This window comes from Loxodonta africana, chromosome 3 (genome assembly GCF_030014295.1).
Source record: "Loxodonta africana isolate mLoxAfr1 chromosome 3, mLoxAfr1.hap2, whole genome shotgun sequence".
Lineage (NCBI taxonomy): Eukaryota > Metazoa > Chordata > Mammalia > Proboscidea > Elephantidae > Loxodonta > Loxodonta africana.
This window is the reverse complement of record NC_087344.1, coordinates 133,966,074-133,991,609: the sequence shown is the minus strand read 5'-3', so window position 1 is coordinate 133,991,609 and position 25,536 is coordinate 133,966,074. Positions and strand designations below refer to the sequence as shown.

Below are 25,536 nucleotides of genomic sequence, written 5' to 3'. Positions count from 1 at the left end.
TTTTTATAAAAGTACAACAGGCCCTGATGGTGCAACAGGGCTGTTTGTCTTTAAAGTGACATATCCGAAATGCCAAACTCACCTCTGTCTAGCTCTGGCACCCTAAAGGGCAGGCTCTATCTACTCAAGAAAGGATATTATGGTGATTGAAAGTACAGGCTCTGTGACTTCAAGTTTATAGGAAATAGGGCAGATTGAAGAACAGATTAAGTGACATCATGGAAAAGGAAACAAACACATCTGGAATGTGGATCATATCACAGAATAACTGACCCAGCTTCTTCAACAAATCAGTGGCATGGAACTGCTCTGGGATTAAAAGAGGCTAAGAGCCACAACCACCAAATACAATGTGTGGACCTTGTTTAGGAATCTAATGCAGTTAACCAAACTGTAAAAAGACATTTATAAGGACAATGAGAGAAATATGATTATGGACTGGATATTAGATGATACTGAGGAACTATTGTTAATTAGGTGTGATAATACCATTGCAGTTATGAAGAAAATGTCTGTATATTTTAGACATATATGCTAAATATGTAGAGGTAGAATGACTTGAGGTCTAGAATTTAAAATTACTCAAAAAATAAAAGAAAAAGGGAGAGATTGAAAAAATGAGGCAATGTCTTGATAATTACTGCATTTGGGTGATGTGTATGAGTGTTTTATATTAGGTTGAGTCATATAAAGTTGCCATATTTGTAGGTCAAAAGTGGTAGAATATTGGCAATTTCATATGGTTTGTAAAAATGGCATGGAAGCAGTGTCTGATCTCTTCTAACTTCACAAGAGAAAAGGAGGACCAAGATCAACCAAGGCTGTTCTTCATCACAGAGTTTCTCGGATTGTATGCTCAGCATACAGACTGAATAAGTGCGGTGAAAGGATACAACTCTGACACACATCCTTCCTGATTTTAAACCGCAAAATATCCCCTTATTCTGTTCAAGTGACTGCCTCTTGATCTATGTACAAGTTCCTCATGAGCACAATTATGTGTTCTGGAATTCCCATTCTTCACAATATTATCCATATTTTGTTATGATCCACAAAGTCAAATAACTTTACATAGTCAATAAAACACAGATAAACGTCTTTCTGATGTTCTCTGCTTTCAACCAAGATCCATCTGACAGCAGCAATGATATCCCTCATTCCACGTCCTCTTCTAAATCTGGCTTGAATTTCCAGCAGTCCCCTGTTGACGTACTGCTTCAACTGTTTTTGAATGATCTTCAGCAAAATCTTACTTGCATGTGATATTAATATTGTTCAATAATTTCCACATTCCATTGGATCATCTTTCTTTGGAATGGGCACAAATTTAGATTTCTTCCAGTTGGTTGGCCAGGTATCTGACTTCCAAATTTCTCGACATAGATAAGTGAACGCTTCCAGTGCTGCATCTGTTTGTTGAAACATCTCAGTTGGTACTCTCTCAATTCCTGGAGCCTTGGTTTTTGCCAATGCCTGCAGTGCAGCTTGGACTTCTTCCTTCATTACCATTGGTTCTTGATCATATGCTATCTCCTGAAATGGTTAAATGTGACTGTGTATTCCTTCCGTCTTCTTTTGATGCTTCCTGCATCGTTCAATATTTTGCTGATAGAATCCTTCAGTACTGTAACATGAGGCTTGAATTTTTTCTTCAGTTGTTTCAGCTTGACAAATGCTAAAAGTGTTTTTTCTCTTGGTTTTCTAAATCCAGGTCTTTGCACATTTAATTATAATACTTTGTCTTCTCTGGCTGCCCTTTGAAATATTCTGTTCAGCTCTTTTACTTCATCATTTCTTCCTTTTGCTTTAGCTACTCTGCATTCAAGAGCAAGTTTCAGTGCCTCTTCTGACATCCATTTTGGTCTTCTCTTTCCTGTCTTTTTAATGATCTCTTGCTTTCTTCATGTATAATGTCCTTGATATCATTCCACAACTTGTCTGGTCTTTGCTCGTTAGTGTTCAGTGCATCAAATCTGCTCTTGAGATGGTCCCTAAATTCAGTTGGGATATATTCACGATCATACTTTGGTTCCCATGGACTTGTTCTAATTTTCTCCAACTACAACTTGAACTTGCATATGAGCAGCTGATGGTCTGTTCCACAGTCAGCTCCTGGCCTTGTTCTGACTGATGATATTGACCTTTGTCGCCATCTCTTTCCACAGATGTAATCAGTTTGATTCCTATGTATTCCATCTGGCGAGGTCCACGTGTATAGTCACTGTTTATGTTGGTGAAAAATGTGAATCCATTATAATTGGATTTTTTTCTTTAGTATCTTTCAGACTTCTGTCCCTACGTTGCATTTCCCCTTCTGAGTACTATTCTGTTCTTCTGCCATTACGGGAACATTTCTTTATGATCATCTCCCATCTAGTGGCAAAACAATGTAATTTTTTTTTCTGTATGTGTATCGACACCTTGGAACACATCTAAAATCTATGAAATAATTTTGATAATGTCTGCTTGCTTAATGGGCATCTTGTTCCTCAGAATATCTTGGCAGCTTTTGAAAATCAGCTTTTTCGAGGTATAATTTATGGACAATAAGCAGCACCTATTTATAGTGTAGAGCTTGAATAGTTTTGACAGATGTATACACCCTGGGGACCACAAACAAGATACAGAACATTTCTGTCCCCTCCAAAAGATTCTTTGTGCATCCTTGTCTACCCCTCACTGTGCTGGTCTGCTTTTTGTCACCACAGATTAATTTGTATTTTCTAGAATGCTACATAATTGGGCACGTACAGTGTGTTATCTTTTGTCTGGCTTCTTTCCCTAGGCATAAAGATTTTGAGATTCATCCATGTAGTTGCACATATCAGTAGCTCCTTCCATCACAGCCTTCTTGTGCTTAGGAACTGGACGGCACTACAGCACTACACTTGAGGGCCATTTTGAACAGCGAAATCACCAACACAAAACATAAAATGAGACAAACGTGGCACCAAATACCACAGACAGGACACTTGTTCACAGTGTGAGGTGGAATGCAAAGGCAGACTGTTACCTTGCTTGGCCTCAGCCAGGAACCCTTGTGTGAAAACTCAACCACTGTGCATGTCTGCAAATGACAAGAAAAGTCCACGAGTATTGCTTTTTGGGTTACAAAAAATTTTTAGTAAGTAGGCAAATTTGCAAATGCAGAATCTGGGAATATTAGGATCATATGTATTGTTAAGTGTTCTTTCCCATTATGTGGTTTGCTTGGCAACTTTTTAAGAGATATTTGAGCTTGCTGAGTCATAATAGATTATATGTATCTTTAAAAGTCAAGCAACAATAATATTTTCTGAGTGTTCACCATGTGGCACTGTGCTAAGTGATTTATGTAATATCTCATTTAATCCTTGTGACTGTCATATGTTCTAAGTACTATTTTTATCTCTAATTTACTGATGAGGACATGCAGGTTTGGAGGGGGAAGTAACTTTTCTTAGTTACACTGTTAGTGTCTTTAATCACTGTACTGTATCACCTTAAGCAAAATTATTAATGCGATAAATATATTTTACTGAGATCCAATATATTAAATATAGTCATACATAAACGCATATATATATATATATATTTCTTTCTGGATATAAGAAAGGAAGGGGTAAGAAGGTATAAGAGAAAGTTTTCTTTGAGAACCTGAAAATAGACATGTGTGCATATACCATACAAATTGTGTTAAGTGGAAGGAAAGCAGTCTAGATAAGAATAGGTGGTGAGGAGGTTACTTATAACTAGGAATCTGAAAACATTACTTACAGGAATTAAATCTGAGGTGTGTTTTTTCAGGTGGATTATTTTTAAATAGGTGGGGCTTATGGAGAAGAACATGTCAAACAGAGGAAGGAACCTAAATGAAAGCATGGGAAGTAGGAAAGTACTGAATGCAATTAAAAAAAAAAAAACAGGCAAGTGGTTCTATGCTATTGAATCACTGGATGTGAGGGGATGGGATTGTGGGAGATAAGGCTGGAAATAGATTATCAGGGGTCTTGAATGCTGTGTTGGAATTTGAATTATATTCTATTAATTATAGGGAGTCAATGAAGATTTTAGAGCAAGAACTATGTTTTAAGTACATAGCTCTACCCAAACCAAACCCAACCCAGTGCCATCGAGTCTATTCCGACTCATAGTGACCCTATAGGACAGAGTAGAACTGCCCCCAAAGAGTTTCCAAGGAGCGCCTGGCAGATTCAAACTGCTGACCCTTTGGTTAGGAGCCGTAGCACTTAACCACTACACCACCAGGGTTTCCTACATAGCTCTAGAGCACTGCAAATCATGGATTGGAGGCAGTACACCATGGTAGTAATTCCATGGAGGATAATTAAAAGAGGTAGGATTTCATTCATGTGTTCAGAAAATACTTTTTGAACATATTATGTGCCATACACCATTTTAGATTCAGCTCTGAACAAGACAAGTCCCTTGTTTTCTGAACTTCACATTTCACTGACAAAAAAAATAAACCCGTTGCCGTCAAGTCAATTCCGACTCATAGCAACCCTATCGTACAGAGTAGAACTGCCCCATAGGGTTTCCAAGGAGCACCTGGTAGATTTGGACTGCCAACCTTTTGGTTACCAGCCATAGCTTGTAACCACTATGCCACCAGGGTTTTCATTTTAGTGACAGAAATTAACACGTAAAAATAAATGATTTCAAATAGTGGTGAATGTCATAAGAAAATTAAATAGGGAAAAATTCTAAAATTATTGGTGGTGACACAGAATAGAGGGGATGGGCAATGTTAGATCAGATAACCTTGGAAGCCCTCTCTGAGGAGGCTACGTTTGAACAGAGCTGAACAACATAAAGAGGGGGGTATTAGGATAGGACACAGCAGTTATGAATACAAAGGCCCTTTTTTTAATATCCAGCAGTTTTGCTGCAGTAACAAACTCAAAAATCTTTCTGGCTTACATCAATAAACATTTAATTCTCATAATACTGTAAGCTACAAGCGAGTTGTGAATTTGCTCCAGTCTACAGCTCTGTTCTCCGTTCTAATTCCAGCACCCACGCTGGAGGAACAAACAGCCCCTATCTGAGACATGCTATTTTCATGTAGAGAGAACAAGAAGAGTCTGAGCCAAATCATGCCGCCATATTTAAAGCTGCTGCTTGGACACAGTGTGTTTACGCTTAACATTCCATTAACCAAAGCAAACACATGGCCAAGCACAAGATCACTCATTCTGAAAGGGAGGGGTGAATAATTAGGTAGAATAACATAATCTGTATCAGGTGGGAACAAACCTAGAATATTTAAGGTACTGAAAGAAGAAAGGCCTAATGAGAGTAGGGATCTTGGTCTGTTTTGTATCCCAAGCAGAAGAGTATCTTGCATATAGTAGACAATAAATGTTTGTTGCATGGATGAATGAAAGGAAGTCTGTATGGTTAGAATATAGTGAGTAAGGGAGAGAGAAGGTCAGAGAAATAGGCAGGAACCAGATTAGGTAGTTTTTTGTAGGCCGTGGTGTATAGTTTGGATTGTATTCCAAAAGACAGTAACAAAGCATTGACAGGCTTTAAACAATGGAGTGGTGTGATCTGATTTATATTTTTAAAAGATCATTCTCACTGCTAGGTGGCAAATGGATTATAAGTGGGCAAAAGTAGAGTCAAGGAGACAGTTTCACAGGTTCTTATAGGTTACCTGGTTCAATGGTTAAGAGCTCAAATTTCTAACCCAAAGGTCAGCAGTTCAAATCTACCAGCTGCTCCTTGGAAACCATATGGGGAAGTTCTACTCTGTCCTTTAGGGTCACTATGAGTTGGGATCAACTCAGTAGCAGTGGGTTTGGTTTGTTTTTGGTTATAGGTTACTTAAGTTGATGGCTGGAACTGAGGAAGAGGCGGTAGGGATGAGGAGGAACGGACAGATTTGGGATGTGTTTGGGAGATAAAGTAGATTTTGTTGTTGTTAGTTGCTATTGAGTTGCTTCCAACTCATAGTGACCTTATGTATAAAAGAACAAAATGTTGCCCAGTCCTGTACTGTCTTCATGATTATTGGTATATTTGAGTCCATTGTTGTGCAGCTATTGTGTCAATATATCTCACTGAGGGATTCCCTCATTTTCATTGATTCTCTACCAAACCTGATGTTCTTTTCTAGCAGTTGATCATGCTTGTTAACTTTTAGAAAGAAGGTGAAATTAGAGACAGTGCCCAAAACTTCAAATTCTATTTATCATCCTTTCTGCAACCAGGTCAGATTTTAAAGTAATACCCTCAAAAACTAAGAAAGGATATGGGGTGCCCCAGGTTGAGTTGGGCTCCATTCTTCAACAGTTCCCATAGTCTCACTCCCTCACTAGGCCCTCCTCTATCCTAGATCTGGCTTGTACTGTGTGCCTTCAGTAATTTTCTGGAGCAAGGACCATAAAATATCCACCAGGCATGCTGGAACTAGCACCTATTGTAAACATCATTAATGAGTCCTAACATTCTTTACCACTGAGCCCAGATGCAGGTTCACAACCGCACCATTTCAGGCAGTTGCTACCAATTGATCCATTGTCATGTAAGTTGAAACTTCTTTTTTCCCCAGCTTAGAATTTGCTTTTCTAGCCAACTCTTCCACTTGGATCTCTATTCCAGCGATGGAAGCTTGAACGTCATACCTCAAAACTGCTGTAGAGGTAGGATCTCTATACCACTGTCCGTATCAGCATTCCCTTTTGATGAACTTGCTTGGACTGCTATGGGCTGAGACCCCACCTTTTAAGAACAGTGTTACCCCCATCATTTCTGTGGCAAATGCTCTTTTCCCATTCCAACCATGTGTTTCAATAGGATCTGGTATATTTTAATACTATCCAGAGGCACTGACAGGTTCTAACTCAGCAAGCACACCTGGAGGGGCTGTGGGCCATGGTGTTGGGTCTTGCAGCATTTTTTGATTGGGGAGTGCGCACCTTAAAAAGGCACAGTCCTTTGACCACATCTCTATATATCCCATGATCTGGCTTTCGCACTACTTTAACAGTTTTTCATCATAGTCTTAACAATCATATTAATGTGATACCTTAGAAATTGTAGAAAAAGTGCTACAGTTCATTAGCCCAAGGCTAGACCAGAGCTTTTCCCTAGGATTTTTGAAATTAGAACCAGAGAAAAGTAGGCTGAGAGACTGGGTAGAAACGTAGAGGAGGCAGAGCCCTGGTGAGAGTCTAGGTCCTGGTTTCAGTTACTCTCGAGCCTTGCTGCACCTTTGCCCTTCCCGTGGTAACACGAGCTTTCTAACAGATTCCTCTTTTGGCCTAAGATGTTTCAGATTGAGCTTATGTCACATGCATCTGTGATCTGATTAATATAGCTTTGAGACTTCAAAGGCATGTGTACGCTGGTCTGTTCCCCACCATCAAATCTGATGCATGAACTCTGCCATTCAGATTCAGTAGCAAGTCACAACTCCTCCCTGGGAAGTAACAAAATAATCTCATGGAAACATGAGCAATGGAAACGGTTATGCCACAAAAGAAAATCAAAGCAGGAAAAGCTAGGAAAGAGTAGAACAGACTTTCTACCACAGATTTATATTTAAACAAAAGAGGCATTTAGAAAGTGGTGTTGGTGCTAAAGAATGGAGGGAAACGATAGTACTGTCAACACTGTGATTGTTGGACTGTCGAGATCGGGCCAAGTATCTACCTACCTACCTACCTGTCTATCTCATATCAGGCTTCCATAAAAGTAACCCAGAAGTTACTGTGTTTGGCTATTTTAGATGGAACAAGATGAGTATAATATTGAGGATATTTTTCTTCCTTCTCGTGATAATTAATAGTTGTGTTACAGGAGGGCATTCACCTTTCAAATCAAACTTTAAAACTCAAGGAAACAGAGGAAAGACCTTTTAATAAAATACAGAGTTGAACACACACTCTACCTACAGTTGGCAGAACAAAAAATAACAAACACCCAACAATAGGGGAATGGATGAGTAAAGTGTGATACATAAACAACTTGAAATATCTGGTAATGAAAAGTGATAATTTTATAAAGACTAAGAAAATTCATAAAATGCTTATGATACTCTGTTAAGAGAAAAGGCAGAATACAAAAGAACATTATACAAGATTGTAACTAAAAATGTAATTTACAGACCTAGAAGATAATAGGTGTTTGTCCCCCTCTCCGGGCAGCATCCAGGCACCATATAAAGCAGGTGTGCTCATGTTATGCTCCAGCCTAGTCTTGAACTGCTTGTATTAATTTCTTCTCATGCCTAATTTTTGTTTTCACCTCTCAACCATCAGTTATTTCTAGCCTTTTCTTGCGCTCTTCATCGTTTTTTAGACTGTGATTTTGTCTTCTTGGATAACAAAGACTTGATTCATAGCACATGCTACATAGATATCAACAGCCTTGATCTCCCCAGCTCTGCCCCACCATTTCGGAAAGCTTTTTCCATACCTACTCAATCCCATATAACAGCATTAGGTCTTACAGGTAGAGCCCCCAAAATATATGCAATTAAAACTTTATCGTAGTGGGGCCCTAGGATAATGGGTAGTAGTTTTTCTTTCCAAACTTTCCTTTTTCCAGCACCTTTGCAGTAAAACTGCAAGGGCGACGCGACACCTAGTGGTAAGTCTGTAGAACTGCACTTTTTGCCTCAAAAGAAAATTTAAAGATGTTTATTATTTCGTTAGTATTTTTTTGTTTATAACGTGTAGCAGTATAATATTATCAAAGTATTCCAGGATTTTTATCTACTTGGGAGCATAAGCCACCTCACAGGATTAGTTGGTTCAAAATTGTAGAGGCCCTGTAGATGTTCCCTTGTATACGGGACACTCATACCTAATTCTGCATAGGGTTTCAGATTCATTTTAATTTCCTAATACTGGATCTACTCTGGGCAGTAGTTCCTAGACAGTAAGCATTTGCACCTAGTCCCAAATCTTGTTTTCTTTGGACATTGTGGGGTGTCTTGTGAACTTGCACTACTTATTTCATTAAACCTCCAGACTTTATATCTACCATGTTGTTTTTCACAATTATGTGCCTATCCTCCCTCCTGGGCAGTTATACTTCTCTGCCGCATTGATGTCAGGCTTAATCATTAAATTACTTTGGCCAATAGGATCGTTATGAGTAATAATCAACTCTGTGGCAGTGGGTCTGGTTTTTTGTTCGTTTGTTTTCAGATGTGATGTGTGTACTTCTAAGCAGAAGCATTTAAGAGCTTTTTCCCTCTACCCTGAGCCTGGAAATATTCTAGATAGAAGCTATTTCATTAGCCTGTGTCTCAGTGTGACAGTGACATGGAATAGACAGCAGCTGACCTTCCATAGATATTTAGAATGGGCAAGAAATGCACCTCTGTGATTTTAAGCCACCAAGGTTTGGGGGGTTATTTGTTACTGAAGCGTAAATTAACTCAAACTGACTGACACAAATGCTACCTAATTTAAACTGATAACCAACACTATAACTTTATTCCTAATGTAAGTGAGTTATTTCTTTCATTCGTTCATCAGATACTTGTTGAAAACTTGCTATGTGCTCGGCATAGTACTAGATGTTGGACACACAGTGAATAAGCTAGAAGTAGTCCTGTTTTCACAGAGCTCACAGTCAAAGGAGGATACAAACAAATAAATAGAAAATGACGATATTATGTAGTAAATGCTATAAAAAGGAATGTACTCCATGTAATAGGAGCACCTAATCTTGACTTGGGGAGTCAGAAGGGTCTGTGGAGGAAAGGAAGTCTACCCTGAGAACTGAAAGTGCTCAATGGATCAGGAATTAGTGCACAGGGTAGTTCAGTGACAGAGTAGTGGGGACCAGGGATGGGACTGAGTATGTAACATGCCTTCTTAAAGGAGAAATATTGTCCCCAAGATGGAGAAAATTGGTGTTTGGGAGGAGGTAAAAAATCTTAGGTATTACAATGCTATGTGACCCTTCAAAGCTCAACCCTAGCTGGAAAAAAAATCATATTTCTTAGTATTTAATTGGAAGTGGCAGAGACGATTAGGAAAAAAATGTCTATAAAAACTCCTGGGGGAACAACGATGAAAAAAAGGTTAAGAAACTTTGGTATAGAAAGACCATATGGGCAGAAGGGAGATCACATATGAAGCTACAGAGATGAGAGAGAACATAGAATATTTGGAAAGTGAGAAATGGTTGAGACATAGAATTGGGAAGGAAGGCAAACAGGGAAAGAAGTGAGAGAAGAGGCACATCTAACACAAATTATAAAGGAAATTAAACCTGAAAGGGTAATTTGACCTCAATTATCTAAATATTTTAAGTAAAATTAAAGTTTGTATCTAAATCATCTGCTGCAGACCATACTCACTTTTGTATGTTTGAGTCTGTACTTGGATTTGTAGTCACAGACTAAATGAATGCATTATTCAGACTTAATTTTTTTTTTTTTTAGAGATAGCAAAGGACATTTGTGAAAATATCTTTATCATATTGGGATTTTTTGGGTTTATAATTACAGTGTCAGGGATAGCATGTTCAGGTGAGGATTTAAACATGCTATTCTGGAAGGCGCTTTCTTCTCTAGAGAAATTGCGTGCGATTTACTTCACTGGCATTTGAAAGATTAAAAAGAGAATAAAAAGATATTTTTTTCAGTCCTATTATTGGGAATAGAATGAGAACAATGGCCTATTTAATAACGATTATCATTATTTTCCTCCTAGATTGAATTAAAATTACTTCAATATTCTCTTAGGAAATCCCCTGTGAAAATGCTGCCTATCTTTTTTTTTAATTTCCACCAGCTTTATAACAATGAACTCAAAGCTAATTCAGTATTTTTGAAAGGAAGTATAAACTTAATCTAAGCATTTAAAGAATTAAAAAATTTTTATATTGTATGCTATGATCCCTAGATAGGCCATAGCAATAATTTTGGCATGATTTTTTTTTTTTTTTTTTTTTAACCACTGCCCTAGTTTGCTTGGTGTAAGTAGACCCAACCTAAATTTCTATTATATTTTTAATAGGCCACATTCCAATAATATTTTTAGAGTTTCATTATGTAAAAGTCAACATAAGGTATTAGTTTATAGTATAGGTGCTGGTGTAGACTGTCTCAGTTCAAATCCTGGTTGCACCTGTTTGGGTTTAATGTTACCAGCTTTCTAAAAGAGCAAATGTGAAAAATTGTGTGATCTCAACCTCTCTGTGTTTCGATTTCCTCATGAGTAAAATATGGCTAATCATAGAACATGCTCCATAGGGCTGTTGTGAATATTAAAGGAGTCATTTAGAACAGTGCCTGGTACATACTCTTCCTGTATTTGGGACCTATTTTTGAGTAGTTTTTAAACGATTGTTGAATGCTTCCTGTATGCCACACAAGAAACTTACTTACGAAACTATTAGTCCATCTTACCTGAAATGATCTTCAGCCCATGAATCAGGATGTTTTTTAAAATTGACTCTTCTGTTGTCATTATTGTTCTTTTGAGTACATTTCAGTCCGTTATATTCATTTGTTTTTTTAAGCTAGAATGATTTTTTTTTCAGGTGATATTTTTGTCCTTAGGTGAGAGGGTGAACGTCTAAGGTTCACAATAAAAAGTATTCCTGAGGCAGCAGGTGGGACACAGTTTCTTCAGAATTTTTTATTGGGGTTTAGAATTTATTATTATGGCATTACCTATCGTTTGCTGTTAGGTGCCCTCGAGTTGATTCCAACTCATAGCAACACTATATACAACAGAAAACACTTCCCAGTCCTGCCCCATCCTCAGAATCGTTGCTGTTTGAACTCATTGTTGCAACCACTGTTATCAATCCATTTCATTGTTGGTCTTCCTCTTTTTCGCTGACGCACGACTTTACCAAGCATGATATCCTTCTCAGGGATGGATCCCTCCTGATAACATATCCAAAGTACATGAGACGAAGTGTCACCGTCCTCACTTTTAAGGAACATTCTGGCTATACTTCTTCCAAGACAGATTTGTTCATTCTTCTGGCAGCCCATGGTATATTCAGTATTCTTCACCAACACTTAATTCATGTGCATCAGTTCTTCCTTCTTCCTTATTCGTTGTCCAGCTTTTTGCATACATATGAGGCAATTGAAAATGCCATGGCTTAGGTCAGGCACACCCAGTCCTCAAAGTGATATCTTTGCTTTTCAACACTTTAAAGAGATCTTTTGCAGTAGATTTGCCTGATACAATACGTCATTTGATTTCTTGACTGTTGCTTCCATGTGTATTGATTGTGGATCCAGGTTAAATGAAATCCTCGACAAATTCTTTGTTTTCTCCATTTATCTGATGTTTATTGCTTCAGTTGTAGGATTTTTGTTTTCTGTACATTGCTGTGTAATCCGTACTAAAGGTTGAATTGGATCTTCATCAGTAAGTGCTTCAAGTCCACTTTCAGCAAGCAGCGTTGTGTCTGCATATTGCAGGTCGTTAATGAACCTTCCTCCAATTCAGATGACACGTTCTTCTTTATGTAGTCCAGTGACTTGGGTTATTTGCTTAGCATATAGATTGATTAAGTATGGTGAAAGGATACGACCCTGACACACATCTTTCCCGATTTTAAACCACGTAGTGTCCCATTGTTCTGTTTGAATGACTGCCTCTTGATCTAGGTACAGGTTCCACATGAGAACAATTAAGTGTTCTGGAATTTCCATTCTTCACAGTGTTATCCATAATTTGTTATGAGGCACGTAGTCGAATGCCTTTGCACAATCAGTACAACACAGGTAAACATCTTTCTGGTATTCTCTGCTTTCAGCCAAGATCCATCTGACATTAGTAATGATATCCCTTGTTCTACATCCTCTTCTGAAACTGACTTGAATTTCTGACAGTTCCCTGTTGGTGTACTTCTGCAGTGGTTTTTGAGTTTTTGTATTATCTTTAGCAAAATTTTACTTGTATGTGATATTAATGATATTGTTTGATAGTTTCCACATTTCTGTTGGATCACCTTTGGAATGGCACAAATATGGATCTCTTCCAGTCAGTTGGCCAGGTAGCTATCTTCCAAATTTCTTGGCATAGACCAGTGAGCACTTCCAACATTGCATCCGTTTGTTGGAACATCTCAGTTGATATCCTAGCAATTCCTGGAGGCTTGTTTTTTTTTTTTTTCAGTACAGCATGGACTGCTTCCATCAATACTACCAGTTCTTGATCATACGCTGCCTCCTGAAATGATTCAAAGTTGACTATTTCTTTTTGGTACAGTGACTTTCTTTTGATGCTTCTTGTGTTATTCACTATGTTGCCCAGAGAATCCATCAGTATTGTAACTTGAGGCTTGAATTTTTTCTTTAGTTCTTTCAGCTTGAGAAATGCTAAGTGTGTTCTTTACTTTTGGTTTTCTAATTGCAGATCTTTGCACATTTCATTGTAATACTTTGTCTTCTTAAGCCATACTTTGAAATCTTCTGTCCAGCTCTTTTACTTTATCATTTCTTTTGCTCACGTTAGCTATTCTGCATTCAAGAGCAAGTTTCAGAGTCTCTTCTGACATCTGTTTGGTCTTTTCTTTCTTTCCCATCTTTTTATTGACCTTTTGCCTTCTTCTTGTATGATGTCCTTGATGTCATCCCATAACTCGTCTGATCTTCACTCATTTAGTGTTCAGTGAGTCAAATCTATTCTTGATATGGTCTTTAAATTCAGGTGGGATATACTCAAAGTTGTACTTTGCCTCTTGTGGACTTGTTTTAACTTTCTTCAGCTTTAACTTGAACTTGCAAATGAGCAATTGATGGTCTGGTCTGTTCTGCAGTTGGCTCCTGGCCTTGTTCTGACTGATAGTATCGAGCTCCTCCATCATGTCTTTCCACAGATCTAGTCAATTTGATTCCTATGTATTCCATGTGGCGAGGTCCGCATATACAGTCGCCATTTACGTTGTTGAAAAAAGATATCTGCAATGAAGAGGTCTCCTGTCTTACAGAATTCTGTCATGCTATCTCCAGCATCATTTCTATCACCAAGGCCATATTTTCCAACTACTGATCCATTTTTGGTTCCAGTTTCACCTTTCAATCACCAGTAATTATCAATACATCTTGATTGCATGTTTGATCAATTTCAGACTGCAGAAGTTGCTAAAAATCTTCAATTTCTTCATCTTTGGTATTAGTGGTTGGTGCATAAATTTGAAAAATATTCATATTAACTGGTCTTCCTTGTAGGAATCTGGGTATTATCCTATCACTGACAGCGTTGTACTTCAGGATAGATGTCGAAAGGTTCTTTTTGATGATGAATGCAACACTGTTCCTCTTCATTTTGTCTTTTCCAGCATAGTAGACCATATGATTGTTGGATTCAAAATGGCCAAGACAGGCCCATTTCAACTCACTAATGCTTAGGATAGCAATCGTCAAGTGTACCATTTCATTTTTGACAACTTCCAGTTTCCCTAGATTCATACCATGCATTCCACATTTTTATTATTAATAGATGTTTGCAGCTATTTCATCTCATTTTGAGTTGTGCTATATTAGCAAATGAAAGTCTTGAAAACGTTACTGTACCCATGTCATTAAGATTGACTCTACTTTGAGGAGGCAGCTCTTCCTCAGTCATATTTGAGTGCCTTCCAACTTGAGGGGCTCATCTTCCAGAACTATATCAGAGAGTGTTCCACTGCTATTCATAAGCTTTTCACTGGTCAATTTTTTTTAGAAATAGATCACCAGCTCCTTCTTCCTAGTCTGTCTTAGTCTGAAAGCTCTGCTGAAACCTGTCTACCATGACCCTGATGGTATTTGACATACCAGTGGCATAGCTTCAAGTATCGCAGCAACAAGTAAGCTACCATAGTATGGCAAACTGAAAAGTGAGCGATGGTGGTGCTAGCTAGCAGAACTTATTCATTTATTTTGGTGCTACCTAGTAAAGTTTATTTACCTGGTAAAATAAGGAAAAGGAAGAATTACTCATGGCTTTTGGCATAGTTTTTTTTGCATTTTGAGAACAGCAATGAAAATTTTAATGTTTATGTCTTTCAGACAATGTCTTTGAAATTGAAAAATGCAAAACGAATTGAAGGTCTTGATAGTAATATGTGGTGAGTATCTTAGAATGAAAAACAATTTGTTAAGTTTTTCTCCTATTTATTTTTATATCCTCAGTTAGGAATTTTTAGCCTTATCCATAGTCTGTGAATAAAACCATTATTATAATTCATGAATTAAATATAAAATAAGTGAAAAGAAAATATTATTGGAGAAAGGTGGAACACCTTTGTCTGGAACACCTTTGATTAGGGTATAATGTATTATTTTATTAAAAATGGAATATTTATAATGGCCTTTATACCAAGTTTAGCATTTTTGGTTGCACGTTAAGTAAGATAACTTACTATGTAACTATAGCCCAGACACCTGTTTGAATAAATAAGTTTTACACAGCCACACTCATTCATTTACATAATGCCAGTGTCTGCTCTTTCACGATGATGATTGAGTGGGGTAGTTGCATCAGATATCACATGGCTCACAAAGCCTACAGAAAATGTTTGACAAATCTCGCTTAGGCAAATAATATAGGCTTCAATTTCCTCATTGTAAAATAGGGATATCGTGAGGCATAAATAAAATAATTCCTATAAAGTGTTTGCCATTGTGCCTAGAATATGCAACAATTAAGTAAATGTTAGCTATACTGTAATTATTATTACTAAATTGTCATCTACACAGGAGCTAAAATGAGCAAAACAATGAATTAAAAACAAATTTAATGTAAGCATTTCATTTTACTGCCTTTAAGTTTAGTATTTCTACAAGTTTTAGTTTGAGAATGAGAGTATGTGTTTTTGTTAACTGCACTTCTATACCTATTCTCTTTACCTTGTGATAAATTGTTCTTCCTTTTAAATTAATTATTTGGAGTCAAAAATTACATTGAATGTTTGTTCAATGCTGTGAACCCTTTTTCCAGAAAACTATGCATCAGCACATAGACACAACTTTATACCGAATTTCAGAGGGTTCGCAGACCACCATCCGACACCAGGCTGGTCTTGCTGTCAGGAGGGCCTGCACTGTTTCCAGAAATGACCGTGACCTTCTTTGCAATTATAGATGTACATTTGCAAGATGACTAATAAGAAGCATATTCTATGGCTATGGAATGGAAGAAGGTTATTGATCCATACACCAATTTACTCATTTAAGAAAATGTGTCAGGCCCTGTGCTAAAAATGGCAGAAAAAAAGTCAAATTTGGGTGTTGCTCTCATGGAGCTTACATTCTTATCCATGATATTTTCTCATTAGCTCTAATCTCTAATGGTTGACCAGAGAACCCAGCAGCAGCCAGAATTTTTGAGGAAAAAATCAAAAAAGACCTGGTAAAACATGGATATGATGGGACTGATGTTTGTAAGGAATGTTCAAGTTATCAGTTCAACCATTATTTTATTAGATAAAGTCATTTTGTGGATAGGTGAAATTTTTGTTGAGAACTGATTTTTTTTTCTTTTTTTAATCTGTAAGACTACATTAGGACTAGTTTTTCAGTTTTGACCATGAACTGCGGAAAAGATAACTTTATAATTATAGTAATTATTAATATCAGTGTGTGTGTTTTAATCTCAGGGTTGAATTTACCAAGTTGGCTGCAGATCCCTCTGTTGTGAATCTTGGCCAAGGTCTTCCGGATATATCCCCTCCTATATATGTAAAGGAAGAACTATCCAAGATTGCAGCAATCGATGGCATGAACCAGTATACACGGGGCTTCGTAAGTATATTGGGACCGTGTGGAACATGAGCTTGTGCTTTACTGTGTGTGTGTGTGTGTGTTTATATATATGTATATATATATATATACCAGAAACCCTGGTGGCATAGTGGTTAAGTGCTACAGCTGCTAACCAAAGGGTTGGCAGTTCGAATCTGCCAGGCGTTCCTTGGAAACTTTATGGGGCAGTTCTACTCTGTCCTATAGGGTTGCTATGAGTCAGAATCGACTCAACGGCACTGGGTTTTTTACTGGGTTATATATGTATGTGTATGTATATATATATATTTCTGTGACTTACATGTAACTGGCTTTCTGGAACCAAACGTCCCAATCTGGTAGCCACAGAAACTCTCACCCTTACCGTTATCTCCTAGGATGAGTCTTCCCCTACCTTCCAGCCCTTCTGAAGTCATGTTTTGGCCCTGACTTTAATGTTGATCCTGGATGGGATTTTGTGGCAACAAGGGAAGAAAAGATACTCACTTGAGACATGTCTCTTCTATCTTATTAATGCTTGCGCTGCTGCAGCACTGGCCTCATAACGAATACCCTCCTGTTCCCAACTAGTTACTTTCTCCCTGTCTACTCCAGCCCAAACCTTCATCCTTCTGCGATGAAACACCTAGACTATCTGGATTCAGATGTACCTTTGAAATATAGATACAGTTATTATGTGTCTGAGCATTTGTCTTTTCCATTTGTGATAGTGTGGAAAATTGAGAGGGAGTGTTTTAGTAGGAAGCCTTCTCATTTTTGTCTTTTATAGTAGTCTATAAAAATCCATAGAAAGGCTTTGCTTTGGAGATGGGAGCATAGGAAAAGGCAGTGAGACTTAAAGCCAAAGACTGGGAGAAAATATTCACAATACATATCTCTGATAGTGAGCTTGTTTCCAGACTGCATAAAGAACTGTCATAATTCAACAAGAAAAGGAATTTTAATTGGCAAAAGATTTGGACACTTCACAAATGAAGGTATATTCAAATAGCCAATAAGTAACAAGAAAATATTGTCAGGATCGTGAATCATCAGAGAAGTGCAAATTAAAACCAGTGAGACACCATTTCACAGCCACTCACAACAATTTTTGCTTTCTGTGCTCTGCAAGCCTAGAGATCTTATTTCCAAAAGGAGGAATGCTGCCATCCAAGACACAATACTGATTCAGTTTAACTGGAAGTTAAGAGTGAGTGCCACCCAGCCTCTTTGCGATCCTCATGCCTCTGTGTCAACAAGTTAAGAGGGGAGTTACCATATTGGCTGGTGTGACTGATCTTGATTACCAAGGAGAAATCAGATTGCTGTTGCATAATAGAGGTAAAGAAGAGTATGTCTGGAATACAGGAGATCTCTTAGGGCGTCTCTTAGTACTACCATGCCCTGTAAGTAAATTCAGTGGAAAACTATAGCAACCTAATTCCAACATGACAACTAATGGCCCAGATCCTTGAAGGAATGAACATTTGGGTCACCCCACCAGGCAAAGAACCACGACCAGCTAAAGTGTTTGTTGAGGGCAAAGGGAATACAGAAGGGATGATGGAAGAGGTAGTTCTAATACCAGCTATGAACACGTGACCAGTTGCAGAAACAAGAACTGTAATTGTTTTTATTATTTCTTCCTTGTTTTGTTATATGCATGCATGTATGTGTGCTTGTGTGTATGTATATATATATATGCATACACACACACACACACACACACACGAGGTGCAGACTGGGAGAGGGAAGGCACTGTGACAGGAGTGGGGACCATGGGCATTTGGGCACTTCCTCATATAACTTGATTGTGCCTTCAGGTCCTACTCTAGTCCAGCCTTGTGTATTAACACTTCCATTTAATGATGGAGTGCTGCTGTGCAAGCCCAACTTTATGACTTTGTGGGTCAGACAGCACCCAGTTCATGATGGGCAGCTCTGGCTGCATGGTAATTTGGTGGCCCATGATGAAGGCGTTCAGTCTCTACCAGTCATAAGCCAAAAGCTGTTTCTGAAAAGGAGAGTAGTTCTCTGCAGAGAATGGCAGGGCTTTGCTCCACAATCTTAAGGGTCTGCACTGTGATTTACCAATAAGAGCCTGCAGAAGACTCCGCTGTCTATCTGCCACTGCCACTTCAAGCACCATTGGACCAGACAGATCATATGGCCCAAGTGGCAGAGCAACTTGCACAACAGCCTGAACCTGTTGCAGAGCCTTCTTTTATTCTGGGCCCCACTCAAAACAAGCAGCTTTTCAAGTCACTTGATAAATAGGCCATAGTAGCACACCCAAATGAAGGATATGTTGCCTCCAAAATCCAAGGAGGTCTACCAGGCATTGTACCTCCTTTTAAATTGTATGAAGGGCCAGGTGCAACAACTAATCCTTCACTTTAGGAGGAATATTTTGACATGCCCTACACCAATGGACCCCTAGAAATTTCACTGAGGTGGAAGGCACCTGAATTTTTCTCAGGTTAATTCCCCACCCACTAGCGCACAACTGCCTTACCAATAAGTCTAGAGTCATTGATACTTCTTCCTTACTAGGTCCAGTCAGCATAATGTCATCAATGTAATGGACTAGTGTGACGTCTTGTGGCAGGGAAAGGCAATCGAGGTCCTGTGGACTAAATTATGACATAGCACTGGAGAGCTGATATACCTCTGAGGTAGAACAATGAATGTGTATTGCTAGCTTTGTCAACTGAAGGCAAACTGCTTCTGATGATCTTTAGAAACAGCCGTGGAGAAAAAGGCATTGGCCGGATCAGTAGCTGCATGCCAGGTACCAGAAGTATTAATTTGCTCCACCAATGAAACTACATCTGGAATAGCAGTTTCAACTGGAGTCACCATGTAGTTAAGTTTATGATAGTGCACTGTCATTCTTCAAGATTCCATCTGTTTTCTGCACAGGCCAAATAGATGAGTTGAATGGGGATGTGGTAGGAATCACCACCCCTGCATTCTTCTAGCCTTTGATGGTGGCACTGATTTCTCCAGTCCCTCCAGGAATGCTGTATTCTTTTGGCTTACTTTTGTCCTAGGCAGGGACAGTTCTAATGGCTTCTACTTGGCCTTTCCTGTCTTAATAGCCCTTACTCCACACATCCAGGATCCAATGTGGGGGTCCTGCCAGTTGCTGAATATGTCTTTTCCAATTATGCATTCAGGAACTGGGGAAATCACTACAGGATGGGTTCGGGGACGCACTGAACCCACTGTGAGACCGATCTGAGCTAAGACTCCATTAATAACCTGAGCTCCATACGTCTTCCTCTGACTGTGGGGCCACAATGATGTTTTAGGTCTCCTGGAATTGGTGTCAGTTCAGAGTCAAATGTCCAGTAATCCCTGAAAAATCTGATTATTTCTTTTTCCCTAATGAACAGTTTTGTAAAAGGCCGTAGATCCCATTGGGGAAGGTTGGGAGAAAGATAAACAGTATAAATTTTTGGCAGTGTAGTGGGATCCTTCCTCAACAGTATCCAACCTCCCCTTCATTCAAGGGTCTGTGGGTCTGTAAACTGGCTTAAGTCTGGGAGTTGATGGAAGGGCTGTGACTTTCTGTTTTAGTGATTCAAGTTAGACTACCATTCATTTGACCTAAAATTCTTCCTCTTGTACAGACTAAGGAAATATTTAGTAGATTTCCCATCTGTTTCATTCCTAGGGACACCATGACTAAGAAGCCAGTGCCATAAGTCCATGCAAGTCAGATTTTTCTGATTACTGCTTTGACTCTGCTGTCCACTACAGTAACCATGCCCACCTTGTCTTTGGCAATTAAGTGCCATCATATGGCCCCTGCCACCCCGGGATCCAGTCACTTCCATTGTAGTTAGATGTCTTAGTTCAATTAGGGCAGCTCCCATTGTAATATCTAACTTACATAGAAGAGGAATAACAGCAGGTTTCAATGGGGCTCCCCTTCATGACTATCCATGACCTTTATGACTTTTGTCTGGAGGTGGAAAATTTTTTTTTTAAGTATGATTTTTTCTTTGGATAATTATAAATATCAAAAACAATTTTTAAAATTGTCACATTTTAGAGCCATGTTAACTCAAAGAAGCAGATCACATAATCACACCCAAAGTTTACTGTTCTTATTTTTCATCCAACAGGGTCATCCGTCTCTTGTGACAGCTTTGTCATGCCTATATGAAAAGTTTTATCCAAATAAAATCGATCCAAATAAAGAAATCCTTGTGACAGTAGGAGCATATGGATCTCTTTTTAGTGCTATTCAAGGATTAATTGATGAGGGTGATGAAGTAAGTATATTAACGTTATCATGATACCTATTATTATAATTTACCTTGCCTTTGAAGCTCTTACAACTTATTTTTCCCTTTTCTGTCTTTTTAAATTTTTAATTAGGACTGAAATATAACACATATACTGTAACATATATAATTTTAGTGTAACAGCTTGGTAAACTTTCACATACATATTTTTCCATATGTGTATACCCCTGTACCCACAACCCAGATGAAGATACAGTAAATTTCCAGCACCCTGGAAGGCTCCTATGTGCCCCTTTTTAGTCTGTGTCCCCCCAGAGGTAACCAGTCTTCTGATTTCTATCACCCTAGGCTAGTTTCCGTCCAAGACAGAAGTTCAGCCAGAATGCTCCCTAGAAGTGAGGATGGTGAGATTTTGTATCATATACTTTGGACATATTACCAATGTAGGTAAGTCCCTGGAGAAGGACATCATGCTTGGTAAAATAGAGGGTCAGCAAAAAAGAGGAAGACCTTCAATGAAATGAATTGACACAGTGGCTGCAACAGTGGGCTCAAACATGGCAATGATGGTTAGGATATCACAGGACTGGGCAGCGCTTTGTTGTGTTGTACATAGGGTTGCTATGAGTTGGAACCAACTCAACAGTACCTAACAATGACAGGCTAGTTTTGTGTGCTTTTTAGCTGATATAAATAGAATCATACAATATGTACTCCTAGGTCTTACTTCATTCATTGACCATTATGTCTGTGAGATTCATCCATTTTGTTATGTTCAGTTCATTATTTTTATAGCCTTTTTAGATAGGCTAATTGGGTATGTAGAAGGGGCTGGCAACAGTGGAGGTATTAGTTAGGCAGTGTGAGTATACATAATGAGAAGGTTGAGTGATTTCTGCCATTTGGTGCATTGTATTATAAGGACAACTTTGGTGCCTAGTTCAGTTGTCTCTACCTCTACTTCCCCATTACCATTCTAAAACCCTGTTCTAATATTTCTGACCTTTTTCATTTATTCAGAAATTATTGAGGATTTCTTATGGGCTAGGCACTGTGGGAAAAAAGATTTTAAAAAGACAGCTTTTACACCGAAGTAGTTCTCTTTCTACTAGAGGAGATAAGCTTGTACACAGATTAGAGGAATGTTGTGTGATAGTGGTGGAAAATGTATTAGTTATGATGGTGGTAAGTGGAAGAAGTGGTCAACTCTGTGAATGTAGGTCTGGAAAGCTACAGAGAAGAGTTGCTTGAGCTGGCTCTACACAGTGAATATTTGTCCTGATCTATACTGCTAACTCTTTCCTTCAAACTCTTATAGCACTCTATCTGTACCTCTTTTATGAAAGATACTACCGTCACTTTGTGTCATGTCTAATTTCCTCTACTATGCCAGCCACTAAGCTAATTAACGAAACATGTTAAGGAAGTACAGTCACACTTCCGTAATGCATAATTGCCTTTAATTCTACAAAATAGTTTAATGTTTTATCTCATACTGTGATCCTGTTAATCCTTTGTTATTCCTCCTTCTCTACTCTGGTGAAGTATCCCAGGGTTCAGTCCTGGCCTTCTTTTTTCTGTCCTTTCTTCCTGGGTGATCTCGTCCAGTCCCATAGCTTCAAATACCACCTATGTGCTGATGAAGACCAAATTTCTATCTCTAGCTTTGAGCACCTGACTGAACTCCACATTTATATACCCTAATGCCTACATGACATTGGCACTTGTGTGTCCAAGAGGTATTTCACGTATCTAAGCGATAACACACGTATCTAAAACAGAACAGCTGATTTTACCTTAAAATCGGTTCTCTTGGTGTCAGTAGGGTTGGTGTCACGCAGTGTAGTAATGCATGGTGTTACCCCGCCATGGACCTCCTCCCATACCAGAACATACAGAACCCTTAGCAATGTTTATTATCAATTTTAATCATAGAATAATATGTGATAAATATAGTTTTAAATTGTTTACATGTAATATTTCTTAGATTATATGAGTACTAAAAACAAAACCGTTTTGTAAAATCTTTCTACATTGAATTATTACATTATTAGTAACTGAGCAGAAGCCTATTTTGATTTTTCTCCTTTTCCTTTTACAGCTACTTCATTCTCAAAAAAGTTATTGATATAGTTCCTGAAATACTAATTACCACAACATTGTAGCTAAAACACCAGAAAATTTGACAAAGTCAGTGACTATAAAAATGCTGGCAGCAATGAAAACAACAGTGGGTACTTGTAGCGCTTGCAGACAAAACTCCGTGATTCCAAGTGTCACCGTAGTTGGGTAATAATGACTGCTCTGACTGGAGCACATTAGAAGGTTCAAAAAATAAATGAGCGTAGAGTTTTAGCCTTGCAGGTATATTAATACGTGTAAGCTGGGATGACGAAAATGTTTTTGTTCTTATAACTAGCCACAGGGATATTTTTATAAAAAGTAATAAATTTCTGCTGAAACACTGCACAAAGATTTTATACACAGCCATTTTGGTGTCACCTCCTCTGACAGTGTCACCTGGTGTGGTCCACAGCCCTAGCCGCCCCCGTCCCCTCCCAGTGACCCCACTGCTCTCAGCCCACCACCTTCACTCTCTGGTGACAGTGGTGTATATATCTAGGTGGGGCATTAAGGAAACAAATTGTAGAGAATTTAAAAAGTGCACAGGAGCCCTCAGACCCCATAACTGTGACTGAAACTGCCATGTGAAAAGGCGATGGGACCACCAAGATGACTGAACTAGGCCAACTGCAGGGAGAAGAGCCAAAAAGCCCCCACAGGAGAGCAAAAACAAACTGCTACGTGCAGGCCAATAAGGCCAGGCAAGGCTACAACAGTAAAATTCTCATAACACCTGGGAGTGCAAAAAAAAAACTTCCCACGTATGGGGTTGTCTTCAGCTGAGACCCAGCAACATTCCAAAGGGCTCCGGTGACCTCTGCCACCATCTGTTGAGACTGATGAAGAGAAAGTCTCAAAAACTATTAAGTGACAGGCTGTTAAGAGATTTGTAAAGGCAATGACTACGTATTTTAAAACTTCAAGCCAAAAGGATAACTTTTCTATTTTATGACTGGAATACGATTATGCTTTTAGATTGGCTAAAACCCCAGATATATAGATGGTATATAAAAGAGGAGCACTGTTGCTAAAAGGGTGCCCTTGTGGTACAGTGGTTAAGCACTACGACTGCTAACAAAAATGTTGGCAGTTTGATTCCACAAGCCACTCCTTGAAACCCTATGGAGCAGTTCTACTCCGTTTTATAGGGTTGCTATGAGTCAGTATCAACTTGACAGCAGTGGGTTTGGTTTTGGTTTGGTTGCTAAAAGAGAAGAAAAATGACATGGTATTTGGTTTTGTTTGCTAAATCCTGTCGTTTGGTGTAAACTTGCCTGTGATCCCCAGCATAGAGATGTTGTAGATACTACTGATTGCGGTGGGGGGGGGGGGTCCAGTTGATCAAGATGGAGGGGATATTAATGTCCTATTGAATAATACGAATCCTGGTGGTCATACAGTGTATTTATTTGCCTTGTTTCGGTATTAAAGATTTCCCATGTTTGGAGTTAACTTCAGCCATGGCCCAGCAACATTCCAAAGGGCTCAAGTGTCCTCTGCTGCCATCTATTGAGACTGATAAAAAGAGAGGCTCATCGTGGGGGTGGACTATGGGCGAAAGTTAATAAAACCCTTTCTCCTGCTGTAAGAAACCTGCTCTCCTGGAAGTCCTTGATAAGGTGGTATATGTCAACAACATTATTAAACAATATTGCTTCCAGTAAAATTACCCCTGATTTTTCAGTTATCTGGACTGGGGGAACTGTAAATACCTGATGTGGACACTGCACTTCACTTCCCAATGACTGCTATCACTGGCATCTGTGGTGACCCTGATGGCTGTGTCTCTAAGATTGTTATAAGAGCTACCGGCTCCTGTGAAGCATAGGGCTTCTAGCCAAGGTGGCTCCTGCACACACCATACCAATCTCGTCTTGCATCTGAGCTGTACCACCTGGGGAGAAGATAGCTTTTGGTTGGGGATGTGAGTTGTCATTTATATGTTGTCATTGCTAGTTGCTGTTGAGTCAACTCTTTGACTTACAGCGACCTTATGCATAACAGAATGGAACATTGCCTGGCCCTGCACCATCCTCATGGTCGTTGGTATGTTTAAGTCCATTGCTGTGGCTACTGTGTCAGTCCATCCCATTGAGGGATTCCCTCCTTTTTTCTGACCCTCTACTTTACCAAACAGGATATCCTTTTCTAGCGATTGGTCTTTCCTGATAACGTGTCCAAAGGAAGTGAACTGAAGTCTTGCCACCCTCACTTCTAAGGAGGATTCTGGCTGTATGTCTCCTGAGACTGATTTGTTTGTTCTTCTGGCAGTCCACACAGGGACGGATTACCTAATAAGCAAGGTACACACAGGCTTACTTGTGCTTATGTACTAATCTGTAGTGCACAGTTTCACCTGTTTTTCATCACATCATCCCCTAATCTTCCTAGAGACCAAGGACTTCAATTTAAGACTCCTTGGACAAGTTTAGCTCCAAGATCTCATCCACT

General features: G+C 38.8%; 1 protein-coding gene across 6 annotated transcripts in view; it reads left to right on the top strand.

Moving 5' to 3' along the window:
* Positions 1 to 25,536, top strand: part of KYAT3 (kynurenine aminotransferase 3) — a 62,148-nt gene that overhangs the window by 5,194 nt on the left and 31,418 nt on the right. For 5 of the 6 annotated variants that reach the window (XR_010321436.1, XR_010321437.1, XM_064282194.1 and 2 more), the window contains 3 exons: positions 14,993 to 15,051; positions 16,582 to 16,726; positions 20,839 to 20,988. Coding sequence is in view for 4 of the 6 variants with exons in the window: in XM_064282193.1 (XP_064138263.1) it covers positions 14,993 to 15,051; positions 16,582 to 16,726; positions 20,839 to 20,988 (354 nt within the window). In the remaining 2 variants the exon portion in view is untranslated. Of the gene's footprint in view, positions 1 to 14,992; positions 15,052 to 16,581; positions 16,727 to 20,838; positions 20,989 to 21,037; positions 25,389 to 25,536 lie in introns of those variants that run through there. The other variant, XM_064282195.1, reaches the window with a different exon arrangement.